Source organism: Olea europaea, unplaced genomic scaffold (assembly GCF_002742605.1).
Source record: "Olea europaea var. sylvestris unplaced genomic scaffold, O_europaea_v1 scaffold1471, whole genome shotgun sequence".
NCBI lineage: Eukaryota > Viridiplantae > Streptophyta > Magnoliopsida > Lamiales > Oleaceae > Olea > Olea europaea.
The window spans coordinates 43,670-63,296 of record NW_019232267.1 but is presented as its reverse complement, the minus strand read 5'-3'; the positions used below and the strand labels follow the sequence as shown (position 1 = coordinate 63,296).

Genomic DNA, 19,627 nt, shown 5'->3' with positions numbered 1-19,627 from the left:
TGGGAAAAATAATATTTTGAATAGTGATTTTTAGGAGAACGTGTTGTTAGAAAGTAGTGAAAATCTTGAATTTATGTGTAAAATATTTTATTGTCCTGTTTGTTTCCCATTTTTGTAAGAATGAAAATAAAAAATATAGTCGTTATGGCCCCACACAAGAGATAGAAATTCAAATTTGATGACTTGATGTAATGGATAACGATCATATTTTTCATTTTAATGGGAAAATAATGGAAAACAAACAAAGGCATAGTTAACAATGAGTATATAGAAAAAGTTTTTAAATAACAGGGAGTACGTGTTAAAAATAAAGAATCTCTTGGAGTACTTAAAATTTTGTACTCTAAGGCCTTGTTTGATTCCAATTTTTTTTTCAAAACATATTTTTCTATCTACTTTTCAATCAGACATTTTTTAATAAAATATTATCACCCACAAATTCAAAATTTTTATTATTTTTTAACAACATATTTTTCATCAATTTACTATTTCAAAATGTATTTTTCTAATATAAGAGTATTTTCAAGAGACTCAATTTTTTAAAGAGTATATTCTATCATTTGGAAAGTATCTATAAATTAAAAGAGTTAAATTTTTAAAATACTCCAACAAACTTTTTAAATTTTACACTTAATTTAGTACTTCTAGAAAAATATTTATTATTTTTAACCATTTTTTATTTTAACTAATTGACACCAATTTATTTTATATTGGCTTTTCAAATTTGAAGAGTCATATCTATTCTCTAAATTAAAATATTAATTTATAAAATCCTTTGATTTCAACTTTTTAAAATAGAGAGAATATATGGTCCAATGGGGGCTCAAAACGAGGCAATCACTCCTGCTCTTTAAATTTAAAAATAGTCTCTGAACCCCCAGTTAAAGGGCAGGCCTGTAAAAGGATAAACTAACCTCTATTTAGCGAAGGGGAAGAGCGACCTAGGTTTTCTCTCTCGGCATTACACTCAAAATTGCGTACATATTCATCACCCCCTCGGCACCAATTTATCTTATGTTGCTGTGATTTCTACTCTTCTTCATCACCAAACTTGGAAGGTAGTATCGGATTTTATTAGTGATAAAACGGGCTTTATATGTTGAAATCGACTAGATTATTTGTAGTGAATGATTTAATTTGAACTCAACTCCTTTTCCCAGAATTGTTGTTTCTTGATGGTAATCTTTCTTTAGCAACAGTGATTTTTTCAACAATATTTCTCTTGAATTCTTGATGCGGTTGTTTATTTTTTTCCATTTTCTGAAAACTCGCTGCCCCTGACTACCCAGGACCAATCCCACACTCGACCCAGGTGGCTCCGCCCCTCTCAGAAATTTACACAATTGAATTCTGATATAAATTACTAGCAATGAAGATTTGTGTTTATTATTATTATTTGTTACCCCCTTGTGCATAGAATATTCAGTGTTTCTTTTATTATTTTTTAGGTCTACACACATAGAACAAACTAATAATTAGAGAAAAGACATGCCACCTTCTGCTGAACTGGAGAGCCTGGAGGAACCGCAATTCAACTGGGGAAAGAAAAGAGGCCGTGGTGGAAAATTGAAAAATGTCCAATTCTATGAATCATTTACTTATGACGAGGTGGATTATACTTTACATGATTGTGTATACATGTACGTTCAAGATGAACCTGTACCATACATTGGCAAGCTCGTAAAGATATGGGAAGATGCTAGCGAGTCCAAGAAAGTAAAAATTCATTGGTTTTTCCGTCCCTCGGAAATTTCATATTATCTAAGAGATATGGAGGTAGCTGAGAATGAATTATTTTTTGCCACGGGTGAAGGCACTGGCCTTGCGAATATCAATCCTCTGGTAATTGTGTTCTTTCACTTTGACCTGGTATCAACAAACTATGCACTTTTTCTATCAATGTTTTCATTTACAACTATGGGTAAAATTATAATGATATCATAGTCTTGTGGCGCATTTATTCTAATGGAATGTTTGGAGAGGATGGAGTCCTTGAAAAGATCTTTTGCAAGTGGGCTAGCAGAGGAGTTAGAGTAAAGTAGTTGTTTTGTTTTACTGGAGAGTTTAAGGCTAGGATAAGATGAATGGTAGAACAACATTTTGTAAACTTGATACAGCCGGAGGAATATCTTATAAAAAGGCTATTCTGGATGACCATGTTATGCCTCTGAGAGTGAATTTCTAATATTTATGCTACAGAAAAGTCAATATGAAGCATATGGTGCAAGGAGTTGATGACAATTTTTGGTCAAACTTGTATTGTTGTATATAGCTTAATTTTTTTGGTAGTTTTTTAAGGTGCTTATAAGGAGTAGGTCTATGGAATGTGCGGATAATAAGTCGTGGATCTTAAGAAATGTGTTGACAAAAATTATGTTTTACCACATTTTTCGAGTAAAATAATTTTAAATGTGTACCCATAAAATTTCCTTTCTTTTTAACCATGTATTTTCCTGAAAATCACTTTTTCACAAAATCACTGCTAAAAATAGAAAAAATTAAGCAAGGGCTAAGTGACTGTCTTTGATGAAGGTCTTGCTCTTACTACACAATTCTAGTAACAAAGTCTGGATTTTTTTGAGATTTGGGGAAGTGAAGACTAACCTTAGTATACAAGTATCCTCTTGGTTACATTGTGGTACAAGCCATTGAGGTAGGAGACCTGTGACACATAACTTAATTTCTTTTTCTATATTTTTCTTCGTGTGGTCTCTATGTGTGGTTTTTCTATTGATGTCAAAGCAAACAAAAAATTTCAATTAGTTTGTTGTTTCATTTCTATTCGTTTTTTAGAGCTAGTTAGAGATCAATAGTTCTTATTGAATTATTACTTCATAATTTTTTATTGCTACTTACATTGATTGATTTTATGTTATTAGTTCAAAATTAGATATATTTTTTTTAATCTTATATTGTAGAGTTGTCTATAAGATTTATGGTTTATTGGACTATGATGTTGTAGTTTTGTATCTTGTTCAATTTATTTCATATTGAAGCTTTTGCTTTGAAGTGCCTCAAGGGCTATGCCTTCCTTGATTTAGCCTCTCTCTAATGCATAGTTTTTGTCCCAAGTAGAAATTTTGCCTGCTGGCAACTTCGTAAACCATGATGTTGCTGCACAACGAACCATCCTAAACCATGATGTTGCTGAACAACGAATTAAATCTTATAGCATCAGTGGCAGTATGTATGTTAATATATTTTTGCAGGTGGCTTTTGTTTTTATCGTTATTATCATTAGTTCCATTGGTGATGCTTACCAAGGACTCCACCCTTCATCCTTTTGGATGATTCTCCAAGTCATTGGTTTCCAGTCAATAGATCTTCAGTTTTTGTTTATGGTCTATTTTCCACGCTGTAGGAGAAAGCAAAACATTGTAGGGAGATTTGAATGTTGTCATCTATAGTGGTAACGGAATAAATGCAATATTATGCAATTAATATTATACATCATAATGCTTACGAATTCAACAAGCTATTATTGGTTTATGTGTGGACTCTAATGTTATGACGGGATGTAGTTATATAAAAGCGACTACGAAAATATGAATGATGAAGGTTTGATTACGAGTAAGTGCTAGTTTCTTTAGTGCCTATCTTCTACGGATAAAGATTGGCAACTTTTAGTAAGGGGTGTTAGATAAATGTTGATTGGATGATAGTTTGAATATATTGAATCAATGGTTATTTGTAGCTAATTTGGGGGATGAGAGTGGGATTAATGAAGATTATAAGTGAACTTTTACTACTTGGGGTTGCAGTGGTAAGAATACCAAGGACTTGTTAAGATCGTTTCCATTTGAGTTTGGAAATCGAGTTTATCAAAATGTATTTAGAAACAAAATTTGGAAATTCATTGGAAGTAGAAAACATGGATTGATGTTTTCAGTATTTCTTTTAAAAAATAATTAAAATAGAGATGTCATTGACAAATGAGGTAGAGAAATGTGAAAGCTCTTATTTATGAGAATGTATTTTTGAATTTTAGTTTTTGAAATAACTTCCAAGTTGGATCTTTAAGTTCTTAAAATTAAATCTTTTTCATGTGAAAAACATGATTAAGAGATTGAGGGAAAGAAAAGGGTCCAAAGAAGAAGCTAAAGAAAGAGTTGATGATGTAAAATCTTTATGTGAAGGAATATCAACTAACGAAAGGAAGGGGGAAGAGAATGATTTTGATGCCGTAGATGTGTTGCAAGATGAAGAGAGAGCTTGAGAAGCCAGATGTTAGGTTTTTCGAATAATTATATCATTCCATTAAACTATGAAGAAGCATGGACAAGGAATTTTGGCCTATATTGTAACCTTACTATTAAGTTAGTAATGATTACATCAGGTAAATGATATCACCAATAATCGAATTAAAGGGAGCTCAAGTTTTTACGGAAGACTTCATCTTAAAGTGTTTCTTAAGCTTATTGAAGGATTTCAATAGGACTTGTGACATTTATGTTTTGCCAATATGAAGATCGCAAGGTTTGTTAAGTATTGTTGGCAATCAATTGTGCGATATTAAGCATCTAAGCCAGGACCATATCACTCTATTGATCGCATGAAGTTTATAATTAAAAACATACACATGGACACATGATCCAAATTAGTATGTTAAATCAACTATTAGACCATAAGCAAATTACGTCTAATGTGTGTTTGGCACTGTTCAAGATGCTTATGCTCTATTATGTCATGTTACCGAGTTTCTCATGTCCTTGTCTTTGGATTTATAATTCGTTTAAAAGATGATTTTGAGTGCAAGTTTAGTTTACATTGACTTGAGCTTTAGAGGAAGTTACATTCACTACGATACTTCAATGTGGACATGTCGGACACAACACGAGTCCTCTTTGGTGACACATTAGTTTTCAAAAAAAGTAGGACAAAACACGTTAAATAATAATATTATATCTTTATTTTTAAATTTGTTTTAGTTTTTAATTTTAGTTTCATATATATTTTTTTATTAATGATGTTAAACATGATACTAGGACTTATTAGTGTCAAATATGGGTACATATTCAAGAGTTGAATATATTTCTTCTAAAATTTAGGATACATGGACAGGACTAAAAAGGATCCAAAAATTTGATATTGGTCTAGGGTTAAGTCTTACAAACATATATATATATATATATTTTTTTTTTTACTATTACATGCTAATAATTTAACATTTTTTGGGAGTGTAGCATTAAATGGACTTAGTTTCATGCCTTACAAATCTTGGTTTTATGCCTTAAAATCATTTTTATTGCTTTAAAAATTGTAGTCACTCATTTTCCTCCTGTAACTTCTGCTTCTTTCCATGGCGATTTCCATGTTCACTTCTAATTTGAAAGGTTCCAACATAGGATCCATACCTATACTCATCTTATGTCGTGTCGGCTACATCATACAAAGTGAGTAGTTCGAGGAGCATAGGGTGTATATATGACATGAGTTTTTAAATTTGTTCGCATGTTTTTAAACAAATACTACCCAGTTCCAATTTCATTGGGAAACACATTTGTAATTGTTTATTCTAATTTTAAGGGTAGTGGGTCTCGTAAAATTGAGAATCATACCCTCTAGTGTACAATATTAAGGGTTTGAAGATTCATTATAATTGCAAGGGAAGATGAAGACATAGTGGCAATTTCTACTTTGGTGAGTCTCCATCGCAAATTGGCAACAATTAAACACCGGATCGACACCATTGGCTTGCAAAAAGGAGTTTGACTTTACTAAGTTCTTATTTTTCTTCTTCTTTTTGGTCATGTTTAAACATTTTGATGTGTTGGAGATGCTATTGTGGCTTTTTTACGGCATGTTTGAAACGTGTTCGACACTTCGTTTAGTGCTTTTTTGGTAGAGCTTTTGTTTGCTAAAAAGATGGTCAAACTTTATTTTAACTACACATTTCATTGGATCCACAACTTTTATCCACTTTTTTACCACACATTTCATGGGACTTACTAGCTTTTATTAACTCCTAGCAACATCATGTAGCCCCTTAATGGTTGAGAATAGATTTTCTAATAATGGTTCATTTATTCTATGCTCCAAAATTACTAATGTAAATGCCTACCATTTGGTTAATTTTTTTCCTCCTTGGAAATCATTTGCTAGAATGACTTCTTATTTACCTTAGTTAATTACAATAATAATGTTACTTTTCCAGAAAGTAGGTTACATAATGGTTGACATTATAGGGGTTGGCAAGATGTGATTGGTTGAAAAAGGTGATTGCGTTTTAAACAATCCAATGATAGGTTACCATGTGGCATTATGTCAATAATTATGTTTATGTAGCATGATTGTAATTACAACCATATTACTTTAGTCTAAACTTTTGCGTTTTGTATTCATGAGTCATTCCGAGATAAGAAAATATGGCCCCTGTTTGGCTCCATTTTTTTTTTTTTTAAAATTCACTCTTTCTCAAATTCATTTTCAACCATACAATTTATAAGGTCCACAACTTTTATCAAATTTTTAGCTATACTTTTTGCAGTTTTATCATAATTACAAAAAAATTGATTCTTAGCCAAATTGAATAGGAGCATACTGTTTTTTAGAGAATTATGAGTTTGTTGTTGGTGGATATTTTAGGCATGGAGAATCCAAAAAGTATGATAATAGCGTAAGGGAAAATTGCAGCAACAGTCCCTAATCTTTTCATTTTTTGCAGACTTTATCCGAACCTTTATTTTGTGTCAGCGAAGGTTTCTAACCTTTCATAAATATGCACCTGAGATCAATATGGATGGAAACCGTCTAAAACACCGTTTGTTGATCGGGAAAATTAAGAAATCAACATCCAATAAAACTATCCAAAACACCATTCAAAAACGTCGTTTAAAAAGGTATCAACATCCAATAAAATCGTTCCGGTAGCAGATAGTTCAAGGAATTTTCCTGAAGGTGTTTTGGATGGTTTTCGTATAGATGGACCTAAGTGCATATTTATGAAATGTTAGAGACCTTCGCTGGTATAAAATAAAGGTTATTTGCAAAAAACGAAAAGGTTAGGGACTGCTGCTGCAATTTTCCCATAGCGTAATTATTTGATTTCTACCTGTAATTCCCCAAAGCTAACATCAACAAATTTCATGTCCATTTGGTTGGCCTTTTTCCCGTACTTCGATGATTTCTTATTGCTTTTTAACTTAGTCTTTGCATTACACTTAAATACAAGTAATATTTTTATGAGATGGTTTTATTTCCTATTGAAGCACAGTTGAACCTCCAGTTGTATTCATGAGTTTTTGTAGGTCAATCGTGTTACTTCGTTTGGAGGTCACCATTGATTACTTTGTGATGAGTAGGTCATCTTGATCTGAATTTGTGTGATCAATAATGTCCGTTTCTCTCTGGGTCTCTCAGGGTTGAAGTTTTTTCAACCTAGGCACGTGGTGGAGAGTGCGACAATATTTTTTCTTTGTGTTGCTTTTACAAAGCTTCGTTCTTGTATCAACCATCACCATTAATGCAACAACAACATTATTTGATTCCAAATTCAAAGCAATACCTATTGTATCTTCTTCAAATTCTACTAACTCACCCGTCATTACTTCATCAAGACCATGAATACGAGAAATGCTTTTGATTTTTAAATTGATGTTCTTTTATTTAAATTTATATCATATCGTAGGGTTGAACTATATCTTCTAAAAGTTAAGTTGTTAGAGAAGGCTCAGACATGCCTCCTCACATGGGGACTGGAGTTATTTTTGGATGGAGTGCAAAATTTTCATGAAGTGGGTAGCAGCAAGACTTCAACTCAGGAATAGTTGCATGCTGTGCTATCATGTTGAACCATCTTATTTTTTTTGGGAATTCCAAAGATCAATATGACCACTATTTCAATAACATATACACTTCATTGATAAGTACTAATATATAATTTTTTGTTTGTACAATTTCTCTATTTAAATTCCTTTCCCTTCTTTTTGTCCAGAGTAATGCTATTTGGCCCCACTGGAGTTGCTTTTTCAGTCTAAGTGACATTAAATAATAAGTGGAATTAAATAACTTATTTAATTTCGCCTTTCATTTAGCCTATAATCTAACGCCACCTACGCTGGGGATGCAACACCAGTAGGGCTACATAGCATTACTCTTTTGTCAGTTCTTTCTGCTTCCATATTTCTCTGTCATCTCTCTCCTGTTATGCATCAAAAGGCCTTGGAGGGACACAACTTCTCCCCTTTGGTGATATTATCGCATATGTACTTCTAGTAAATTGACTCATGAGGTTGCCGTCTCTCGTTTTATGGAATTAGGAAGCGGTTGCTGGCAAATGCGATGTCGTCTGCATCTCAAGTGACAGCAGAAATCCACAACCCTCAGTTGAAGAAATTCAGATGGCTGACTACGTATTTTACCGCCTTTTTGATGTCAAAAACTGTCTGATATTGGATAAGATGGATGATAAAGTGGGCGGACTTGATGGTATGTTACTTTATCTCCTGTATTTTATGAGAGTTCTCTTTTGCCAACGTTACAAGCTGAGAAACGTTGTTTCCGAGTGTTGCTGTTAAAATTCAGATTGTCTTGATCCTTATGTAGTTGGTTTTTGTTGTTACAGTTGAATTTGTATTTAACAGAAAAGAGAATTACAATTCTCTTGATATTCCCAAACTCGGTTCTAAGAATACAGAAGACGGTAGGAATGCTATGGTGTGCAGAGAAATAATGAAGCTTGGTGATCCACACACACCTGAGGTGTTAAAAACTCGAGTGACAGATGGAAATAAACTTGCTGACCCAAACTCAGTTGACCAGTTAAAAACTCGAGAGTCAGATGGAAATTATGATTTGATGAACAAAGAGAGAGAAAAATCTGCAAGGAAATCTAGTTCTTTGGACAATTCATCTTTTAAGAGCTCAAAGCTTGATGATTCAAGTAAGTCACCAAAGCATGAGGACAAGAGTGGTGACCAAATTTCGACTTTTCCTGGAAATGGCATAAAATCCGCGGTGACTAGTGTCATCTCATCTGATGCAAAATCAAAATCTGGACATGATAAGAATACTGTTGGGCCTGGAGAGAATGCAAAACCAGCTGAAAGCTTGAGTGCTTTGGATGAAAGGCTCTCAAAAGCTAACGTGTTTCCCTCAAAAGAAGAAATGAAGTCTGGAGACCATCAGCATTCTTTTGGGACTGGAAAGGATTCAGAACTAATATATAATTCAAGTGCTTCGAGAGAAAGGCCGTTAAATACCAATGTTGTTTTGCCTGAGCTGAAACCTAAATCTGGACATGTTAGGAATTCTGTTGGACCTGGACGGGCTGCAAAATTAGATGGAGATCCATGTGATTTGGAAAGAAAGGCACCGAAGGCTAGTGACTTCTCGAAAGAAAGACCTTGTGTACATGATATCGGGCATGAGAAGGATTCTGCTGGGCATAGAAAGGATGCAAAATCCGCTGCAAATCCACGTGCTTTAGATGAAGGGCCTTCAAAGAAAGCGAAGGTTGATAATTCTTTTATGTCATCAGAAGATGAGAACAATACTATTCAAAAGTCTGAAAAATATGTTGGGAGTGATGCTAAAAAGTTGCCAACAGCTGTTGCTTCCACCGAAGATAAAACCAAATCAAGACTAGCTAAAGAGTCTATTGGGATGGATAAGTGCCATACTAAGGAGGCTACCAAATTTTCGAGTGGCAACTTGTCTAAGTCGTGTGCGGTGGCATCTACAAGTAAGAATGGAGGGAAAGTTGAGGGCCAAACATTTGAAGTCACTCGAAGACCTGTTGTCGTAAGTTGAGCAATGAACAAGATCATTTACTTTTGGAAATCATATTTAACATTGTGGCTTATAACTCCTAAATATGATGGTAAAGCATTTGCACCTTAATACATAGGTTTGATAGACCCAATAAGAACTTTTGGTCAATGGTATGATCGTTTTAATTAAGATATCAAATTAATTTTAAAATATCAAAGGTGTAATTATAAAGCATGGAGGCAAAGTTTGAAGGCTCAAGTCCATAGTGGCAAAACATTTTTCCCAAATAAAAATGGCGTCGTAGATACAATTAAGTGGAATCAATATAAGATATCCACATTTTGTTTTTCCCCGATGAAATGAAGGAGTGTGCTTGTTAATGTTCCACATATCAATGAATTAAGATGATAAGATATGCCTAGTATATGTGCATGCATTATAAACTTGATTGAGATATCAAGAAATTGGGTGGATATAATCTTCGTGGACTAAATCAAATTACACTTAATTGTACATATGGTGTAAAGTGAGCTGGTGTCAAGCTTGCACAACCCGTATTTGGTGGCTCATGTAAGACTCGGCTTTGGAATTTTGGTTGAAGGTTATAATTTGAACAATCCTACATGGCCATGTTGTGTTTGAATGAGGGAGTCCTTTTTCTATTAAGTTTCTAAGTATGCCCAAAAGAAATTTTTTATTTGTTGGCACAATTACTCAACCCAACAACCAAAAAAGAGGAAATCACAATTTTTTAAAAATGAGGATGGATGCCTAACCCAACACGATCATTGTCCAATGTCCACCCTACCCACTTTGCATTTTAGTTGTAACTATGACGTACTTTTACTATAGTTGATTTTTGTATTGAGTAATGATATATATAATGAAGCATCAAAACAAGCTCCAATTAAGACTTGATATTCTAGATTAGACAATTTATATCATTCAATGCCTATGGAAATTCTTAATGCTTGTGAGTTATATATATATATTATGTGTGGTAATGTAGAATGGGGAGTACATAATAAGTTTATAAGTGGTGAGAGCTTGTTGACGAGAGCAGTGGTGGAGGCTTAGAAGTAATAGTTGCATCGTGGATTCTCTTGATAAATTGGGTGTTCGGATATACCATAATGTAGAAATAATAATGTAAGCCTAGCTTGTGTATTGATACAGAGTTTAAGAGAATTGATTATAGTTGTGCTCAAGTACAACTTGCTCATTGTTAAAAAATTAAATGTTGGGTGGTTATATAACCATCATTATTTTCTTTTCTTGCACACATGTTATACGCACTGAAGGTCCTCAATTTTTGCTTATTGTTATACTTATGTCCCTACATTTTTCACATTTTTATCCTCAATCTTCTGTTAATTAGCATATCTAGTTCGTAATAATTGTTTTATTGAAGGACTCTATTTACATGTTTTGAAATAGAGGGCAAGCACGCGACTTTCTAGATCATGGACATTGGACAAGATGGGCTAATCAATGAAAGGTTAATAATACTAAAAAATGGGATATAAGTATGATAATGAACAAAGGTTGGGACCCTTTGGTGCAATTAAAAAGTGGTGGAGCAAAAGAAAACTGTGGTAACAACATAATCACCTTTAGATGATTGCCTATGTCACACGAACCTTATATGCAATCAAAATTTCTATTAGTCTAAAAAATGATGGTGATGGCCTATGAGATAGGTGTCTGTCGCTCCATTTGCAAAGTCTGGCATGACATTTCGAGGTTGATGATGGGAAAAATTGGCGGTTCTACAATTATTTTGTAATAGAATTTTTAAAGTCTTGAAGGGTGACCTTTAAAAAAAAAAGTTTTGAAGGGTGTATGTGTAACGATTCGAACCTTGTGCCCAAACTTTTGTCCGCTTTGGGAGATTTCCTGCCCTCATAATCCTTCACGACTTTCTGTTAAGTCCCTCAAAATTCGAATTCAAGACCTCTGCATGTGAGAGACTTAAGTTCACGCTTGGTATCAATTGGGCATCCTGGGTTCGAATAGTAGGGATGTTACAAAACTCCGTGAGGGGTAGGATGAGCTCATGCTCTGCCAAAGCATACGGCACGTAAGAGAATGATTTTTTGCTATGATTAGAGTTTCATGCCCGGTCGTTCTCTTATGTACCATTCGCTTTGGAAGAGCATGAGCTCATCTTACCTCTCGCATCCCCAGGATTCGAACCCGACATTTGCTTTATGGAATCCTGAGGATGCAATAAAAATTTGAGTGGAGTAAGATGGGTTTAGGCTTTCTCAAAGCAAATAGTATGTAAAAGAATGTCAGGGCATGAGGCTCGGGTCATTACAGTATGCATACTACTAATATGATTTGGTGGGTGAAAGTTTGACATCTTTGAATGAATAGTGAGGTGGAGATAAAAGATGGTTACTTGGCAATGTGAAGTTGGCCTGTTTGACATTTATGAGCATGATTGAGGTGGAGATGAAAGATGGTTGCTTTGACAATTTGGAGTTGACCAGACAGGTATTAGAGTAAAACAAATGAAGCTTTCATATAGCTGTGTCTAATGGCTCATGTAATAAACAACACCAACCTTTCTGGAGCACTTGACTGGGGGATAAGTATATGACAGCTTGCCTGGAAGAGGTACCAGTACAGAATACTATAGCATTGAAGTCCACAATACTTTTTGAAGATATGTCCAAAAGGTTTTTCTTGCATTATTGGGGAACTAATTTTGGAGCTTATGCCCAATCTTTATTAAGTTTCTACCAAAGGAATTTAAGGCTTTTTCATTAAAAAGGTGAGGGACTTGGGGGAACTAATGAGTATTTTTGGTCAATACTGAATATGGCCTTGGATATTGTAAATCGAAGAGATATGATTATTGAAGTTCAGTGTCTGGAAGGTTTAATTGAATGGAATATCACTGGTTTCATTGGATAATGAAATAGTGTAGTAACTCAATGTTATCCTATCAAGCTAGTACACTGTTTTATTGAATTTTGAGTTACAGATATATGTAGGTTGCTTTTTCATTTTACTCATTCTTATGCCTTTCAAGCAATGAACCAAAAGGGATGGTAAAAAATGATTCATACACCTAAGCCCAAATTTATTAAGAATAAGGCTTAGTTAGTTTATTCCTTTCACTTTTTAAGCGCGTTTTTATTTAATTAAGTGTAGAGTCTAAACACTAATACCTTTTCTTACTCTCTCTTTTATGCATTAATACATTGATGGAAAAAAGAAATATATGTCAATCTTAGAGAGTTACACCTTGTTATTTGCTAGCTGGTACATGATTAAACCTTCATATATGATCCTTGTAAAGTGATTGCTTGTAGACACTTTATTTAGCATTAGCATGTTATTGTAGTATAGTTAATTTAAGCGCCTTGTGTATTCATTTCAGAAATTTGATGGATCTTGCTTTTAATGCTCTTTGTTTTCACTTATTTGCAGGGCAAGAGCACATGGTTTAGGGAACTTGTAAGTTCACACTTCCCATTTATTGTATATAAAATTTTGATTCTGCTTTCATATGAAGATATGTTTAAGAAATATTAATTTTTTAAACACGTGGAAATTTGTTGAAAATATGTTTTCTTACTAATCTAATCAAGTTTGAAGTTTGGGAAGCAATCACTGGTGGTTAATATTCAATTCCTTTATCTTCCATTTCAGAATTGGTTGGCTTTCTTGTTCTGTATATGGTTTTTATTTTAAGGTGTTGGATCGAGTAGAATATGATTGAGTATTATTATCAAGTTTGTATCCCTTTGTAGTTTGATATGCAGTCTAATTATATATAAGTATGCATAAATGAGCTCAGGTCTTAACTAATTGGATTTTAACAAATCCCTCTTGGAAGTTCTCATTTTCAATTTGAGGAAGAAATTGTGTGCAGCCTAACTTTTTGAAGTTAATTTAGTCCACTTGAAGATTATTATCTTTTGAATTTTCAAACTAGATATGTATCACATCATTATTTTAATGAATTTGTAATTGATTGTAATTTAATATTCATACCTTTATAAGTTATCATAGATCAACTCTAGATTCACCATTGTGTTGGTTGTTGGAGATTTATACAATTTATTCTAAATTTTTCTCCAGCCTTGGGAGGAAAGAGTGCAGGACTCACACGATCAAGGTACACTGGTGCTGCTCCGGAATTTAGATCCAGAATATACATCAGGCGAGGTGGAGGTAATTTCATTCCACTAGATATAATTGTTTTATTTATCTCAATTTTTTGCTTTCTTGTACGTTTGATATTGTTTCATCTGAAATGAATGCGAATTATGGAGTCATTTTCACACAAACATGTTCTACATTCTATTTTATTTTTAGTTGGAGATTTGGCTAGAACTTTTTTTAATGTTAAATTTAATTTAATGAGATTTTCTCAATTTATATAACTACTAGAACACTAATGCGACTGTGAGTTTGGAGCGATGATGTGTGTAGACTAACTGAATTAAGCAATTAGCATCCACGTTCCTCATGCTTGGATGGGCAAAAGAGAAGGTGTGTGGTGGTGTTGGGTTTAGGAGCCAGAGGAATCTTCCATCTCCAGGGATGGTTTATGCATAATCACATAAAACTGTACCATTTTCGCCTATTGTTCTGTCCCAAAATCACAAATTTTCCACTTTTGTTTTTGTTTCTTTTCTCCCTTTTAGGCTTAGTTCCAGAACTTCCTTTCAGAGTTTTTATATGCTTTTCTGAGTTGATGATTATGCGAGGGTTTTTTAAGACATTATTTGACATCCATTCAAGTGAAACTTTGTGTAGTTGTGGCCTAATTGAATTTTTATCATGATAGGTTTTCATTTATCGTTTTTCTCCTTTCTGTGTTTCTCTGCTGTCTTAAGAGATCTCATTTATTTTTCTACCTTGACGATGCTGTGGAATTTTTCCAGGACATCATTTGGCATGCATTTGATGAAAATTGCACAGCTAAAATGATACAGCGCACTGCTGTTTCCAGTCCACATTCTGGTATGTAGATATACACCAAGATCATTGCTTCTTAAAATTCAGTGATTTGGGTGCATTTCATGTTTTTAATTATTCTCATTCTTAAATTATATCACATTCAAGCCATGTTAAGTGGTCTTGGGTTTTCTTTTTGGTTGAAATCCTTTGACCTCCCGTATTTACCCTTGTCAGGTCAAGCTTTTGTCATATTTAAAACAAAAGATGCTGCAGAGAGGGTTATTAGAAAACTGAATGATGGCTGTTTAATGCTTCCGAATCGCAGGTATATGTGCAGATTCATGTACTCGTAATGCTAAAAGAAATGGTGAGATTTAACTGCATGACTCTTGTTTTGGAAGTAACTGAAATTAAATATTAAATTGTAAATACTAAAAAATATGTTGAGATAATTATTCTGACTTGACTCATGAATTCATAGTTTTTGTGTACATTTTGTTGGTGCCTATCTTTTATTATTACATCATTTAGTTGACTAGATTCTGGGTTTTCTTTCTGGGTTGCTTAAAGAAGCTATACCCTGGGATTTATTTTGTTTCTTAGGTGTCGGAGCATGTTAATGACTGAAATTAATTTGAAATGCCTGTTTTCACCTCGAAGTTTGTTACTTGTATTGATGGAGAGGAATGGGGTGAAGGTGTTGGATTTGATAGCCTGGACATAGATCCACTTTCTTCTAGAATGAAAAGATGTGAAAATGCATTATCCTAAATTTGCTATGTGATCTAGAAAATTTACACTGAAAGAGCATTATTTGCAGGCCACTTGTAGGTTGCCATGGGGTTCTTCCCAGAGTTTCCGGAAGGCAGACCTCTTTCACGGGTCATTTGGCTATTGATGATGTTAGACGTCAAATACAAAGGGACATGGTACGATTAATTTGTTGGTCATTTGTGGTCCCTTATTTAGACAGGGTCTCTTACTGTTGGACATGATCAATATATTCTTCTACCTGAAGATTAAATACATGGGCGGTGACTAAACTTTTAGCGAAAGATTATTTTGATCACTTCGGTTTTAAGTTCATGAAACTTAAATCTTTGTTACAATTTGGTGACTTCATCTACATTAACCACGAGTGTAATAAAAATACTTATAGATGCACAATATTTTAGCATGACTTCTTAACAATCGAATGATATTTATGCTTTTCTCATTGATCAGAAAGATGCTGTGTCCACATCTCACTATTCTCAGACCAACACGATTGAATATGAAATGGCCATGGATTGGTGCTTGCTTCAATCAAGATCTGATCTCTGGTGGAAGAAGCTTTATGAGGTGAAATCTATGTACTTATTCTAAATCTAGTAAAACATTTTCCCTTTACATTTGCTTGAGCTATGGTTTGTTGAGCCCATCTTTTTTGCATTTGTTTAGGTACAAAGAGAGCAGTTAAGAAAACTCCGTGCTAATCTCAAGTCTTATTAAGCATCAACTGAAAGTAAATCGAGCTTCATGTGAGTATTTTCACCAACTATGACCTGCAATTTATCTTGCCAAATATGAAGAAGACTTGTAGTAGAACTTTAAATATGTATCCTTTTAATTGATTGATAACCTTCTCACTTGTAGATGTGCTCACACCTCAAATGATGGTGCTTTATAAATTTATGGTGGTAATTGCCATCATAACTGAAGATATAACTCTTTGATATACAAAAAGTCCGTTTAAATTTTGAATTGGAGAGTAAAAAATTTGAGTCAGAAATATGAAGAAGAATAGAGAATTTGCACAACTCTTATATATTGAATTATAAAGTGGAATAAGTGAAATGCCCTATTTCTGAGGCTACGAACAACCAAAACAAGAATGTCCTTGTTTCCTGAGATAAAAGGTAGAAACTTTACCATTAGGCGACAAAGAAATTATGTTCTATAGGCTAAAATCTTTTTCTTTATTTAGGTTATATTTTTCAAATATAAATAGAATGAGAAAAAATTAAAATCTGCAGAAACTGTTGTGTGTCTCGGCCTCTCTCAGCTCCTTTCTTTAAACCTTTTATAAATACGTCCTGAACATGCTTTAATTTTGATACCAGTTAAATAGAGTAAAAATATTTGAGGCTATAGTGTGGAGAAAAGATAAGTTGTCAACTCTTATTGCCTCTTGAATGTTTTTTGAAAGACAGTGAAAGGAAGAGACCCTATTTATAGGATTACAAACAACTAAAATAGTAAAAGTTATAACTACACGCCATAATCTTTCCTATGAGTGCTGCTATAATGTTTTGTACAATGAAAATGTAAGAATCTGTGATAATTATGAATCACTCTATTATGTAAATATTTCACGATACATCGAACAGACTATTGTAGTGAAAGTCAAAATTCCTACAGTAACTATCGGTGGATACTGTTCGTAGTTTTATTTTGTTTTGGTACTATCATTATATCTACTTCTGTTTTCCTTGTTTCACCAGATATCTGCACTCTTCCACATGGCTTGCGAACAATTATATTTGGATTTCTTGATTTTGGTTTTCCATAAAGTAAAATTAGGCAAAAACAGAACGGATAAGTTTTTTTTCTAGTTAATTTTCTAATCAAATGCTTCCACAAGTGTTGTATTGGTTTCTGTTATAATTTTCAATGAATTTTTCAATTTTTGGCAGGCTGAAGAAAAATAGTAGCTACCTGTCAATATGTGGAAACTTTTGGCTGTATATAGTTCAGATCGAGAATCGCCTGCCAGTACTATCTTCATTTGAACATCTTATATGAATACATTGCTAAAATCTAGGCGTAACTTTGTGGGATATGGTAGAAATTAGCTACCCTTGTTTCACAGGTGCCATAATTGGCTACTGCTGCCGGTCTTGGAGTTGTAGATCAGGCAATTTTTGGTTATACTATGCATCCTTTCAGCGCACCATTTATGCAAGAGAGAAGTGTTTTGAGCGAATTATTTTGATTAACAGCAAATTCCAATGGCATCCCATGAGGTATCAGGCTATTAAATACATTCTGTCTCTCTTTTTGTACTTTCGCAGGCCAATCAATTTCAATTATTCAACCAAATTTCTTTGAGATTCTTGCTTTGTGACTGTTTACGTGAATAGCATCTACTACGTAAATTCTTAAAGAAAGATTCGAGTGATAATGGGATCTCTAAAGTTAGAAATTTCCTAGACGTATTATTTACATTACCAAAAAATCTTTAGTGTTCTGAAGGACCAAAACTTGTGTACGGCATAGTAGTCTATTTTATTGTTCACCCAAAAATTCCTCACTTAAATCTTATGCACCCATCCCCTCTTCTTATAGTGCACTTTTTCCACTTTCTTGAAAATCGAAAAGAGGAACATGGGCAAACATTACCGCAATTGCTAGATACCTGTATGGATTGCAGTGGTTGGAGAGATCAAAATGCAAATGCAACATAAATTTCGTTTTTTGGGAGGATGGTGGCCTAGACTATGAACTTGAGAATGGATCTAAAAGAGGAGGAAGAAGAACAAATAAAGAACAAATGAGTCTTTTTATGATATGGGTTGGGCCCGAAATTTTCTAGTTCCCTTGCATATACAACCATGCTTAGTGGTAATTACAGAAAACCCTAGAGTTAAAATATAGGGTTCAAAAATTAAATGAATAGTTTAACATTTTAAAATCATATTTTTTATATTTAAATATTAATTATATAAATCAATTTCTCTCTCCAATTTCTCTCCTCGCTCGTCCTCTCTCTCCAATTAATTATATTCTCTCTTCAATTAATTGTATACTCTCTCTACCCTTCCTCTCTTTCCACCCATCATCTCTAATTAATTATATCCTCTCTCCAACTTCTCCTCTCTCCTCTACACCCGTTGTCTCTCTCGGGAAAATGTCGTTTCAGCGCAGATTTTCCTCCTCAAAAGTGCTACTGCTCACAATCAAAAGCTCTCGCTCCTTATCTATATTCACGGTGACGATTTTACTCTCGACTGTACAGTCTCTTCGATACACCATAACTATGTCAATACTCTTGTAGCTGATGCTAAGGCTATTGCGGTGTCTATTGAATATAGATTGGCACCAGAACTTGCTCTTCCAGCGTGTTATGAGGATTGTTGGAAGGCAATTAATTGGGTGAAATTGCACGCCAGTGGACAGGGTCCGGTTATGCAGATTTTGATCGGATGGTCACGGAGTATTTGTTTGATTGTGACCATTGAATTGATTAATCTGTGACCAATAAACAATATGTAACCGATGAAGATAAATTGTGACCAATGTGACCTAAAAAAATATTAATTTGTGACCATCAAATAAGTTGTGACCTTGTGATTTATGACCGACACAAATTGTGACATATTAATTTTTGATTTGTGATTGATGAACAAATTGTGACCTATACAGTTTTGAATTGTGACTGAAAAATAATGTGACTATCTAAATTATGAGTCTGTGACTAAATTGTATAAATATGTAACCTTAATAATCAATTAATTATGTGGTTGAGGGATTTAAATGTGTATTCAGTACTTTAGGGAGTTGAATCTCGATGCTTGATTTTAGGGACTAATTGTAACAAGTAATCTCTCTCTCTCTCTCTCCCCCCACATGGGATAACATATGGAATTCGACTTTTGAAGGTAAGTGGTCACTGATTTTTAGGAAACTAATTGATTGTTTTATATTTCTGATTTTTGCAAACAGCAAATTCAAACTTGTCATCTTAGCTTTGAAATCACCTATAGGATATATGAATTTTTCCCCCATGCCTATTCAAGGGAATAGTTTGTGGGCTTCATGTTGGAAAGAGAGGCACAAGAAAATGGCAGCACGGATCAGCATCCTTCAAATTAGGTCTATTTCGGGTTTTTATTACAAATTTGAAAAATATGGTCTAATTTTTAGTTAGTTCAAAAATTTGGTACGTGACTTTTTAACGAAAAAGTGTTGGAATATGTGATTTTTTAAATAAATAAACTTAAGACGAAAAAATAGA

General features: G+C 33.8%; 1 protein-coding gene across 2 annotated transcripts; it reads left to right on the top strand.

Annotated features, from left to right (window-relative positions):
- Positions 1 to 851: 851 nt before the first annotated feature.
- Positions 852 to 17,721, top strand: LOC111376206 (protein ANTI-SILENCING 1). 2 transcript variants are annotated; one of them, XM_022999154.1, is made up of 12 exons: positions 855 to 1,058; positions 1,449 to 1,842; positions 8,259 to 8,427; positions 8,564 to 9,741; positions 13,153 to 13,179; positions 13,807 to 13,899; positions 14,616 to 14,694; positions 14,866 to 14,956; positions 15,452 to 15,560; positions 15,856 to 15,972; positions 16,072 to 16,151; positions 17,307 to 17,721. In XM_022999154.1, exons 2-11 carry the CDS (start codon positions 1,489 to 1,491, stop codon positions 16,120 to 16,122), a joined length of 2,268 nt encoding a protein of 755 aa, XP_022854922.1. In that variant the 5' UTR covers positions 855 to 1,058; positions 1,449 to 1,488; the 3' UTR covers positions 16,123 to 16,151; positions 17,307 to 17,721. The 2 variants fall into 2 exon arrangements, with proteins under 2 accessions (XP_022854923.1, XP_022854922.1); XM_022999155.1 differs by lacking the exons at positions 15,856 to 15,972; positions 16,072 to 16,151; positions 17,307 to 17,721 and having other exon boundaries at positions 852 to 1,058; positions 14,866 to 14,998; positions 15,452 to 15,555.
- The last annotated feature ends 1,906 nt before the right edge of the window (positions 17,722 to 19,627 follow it).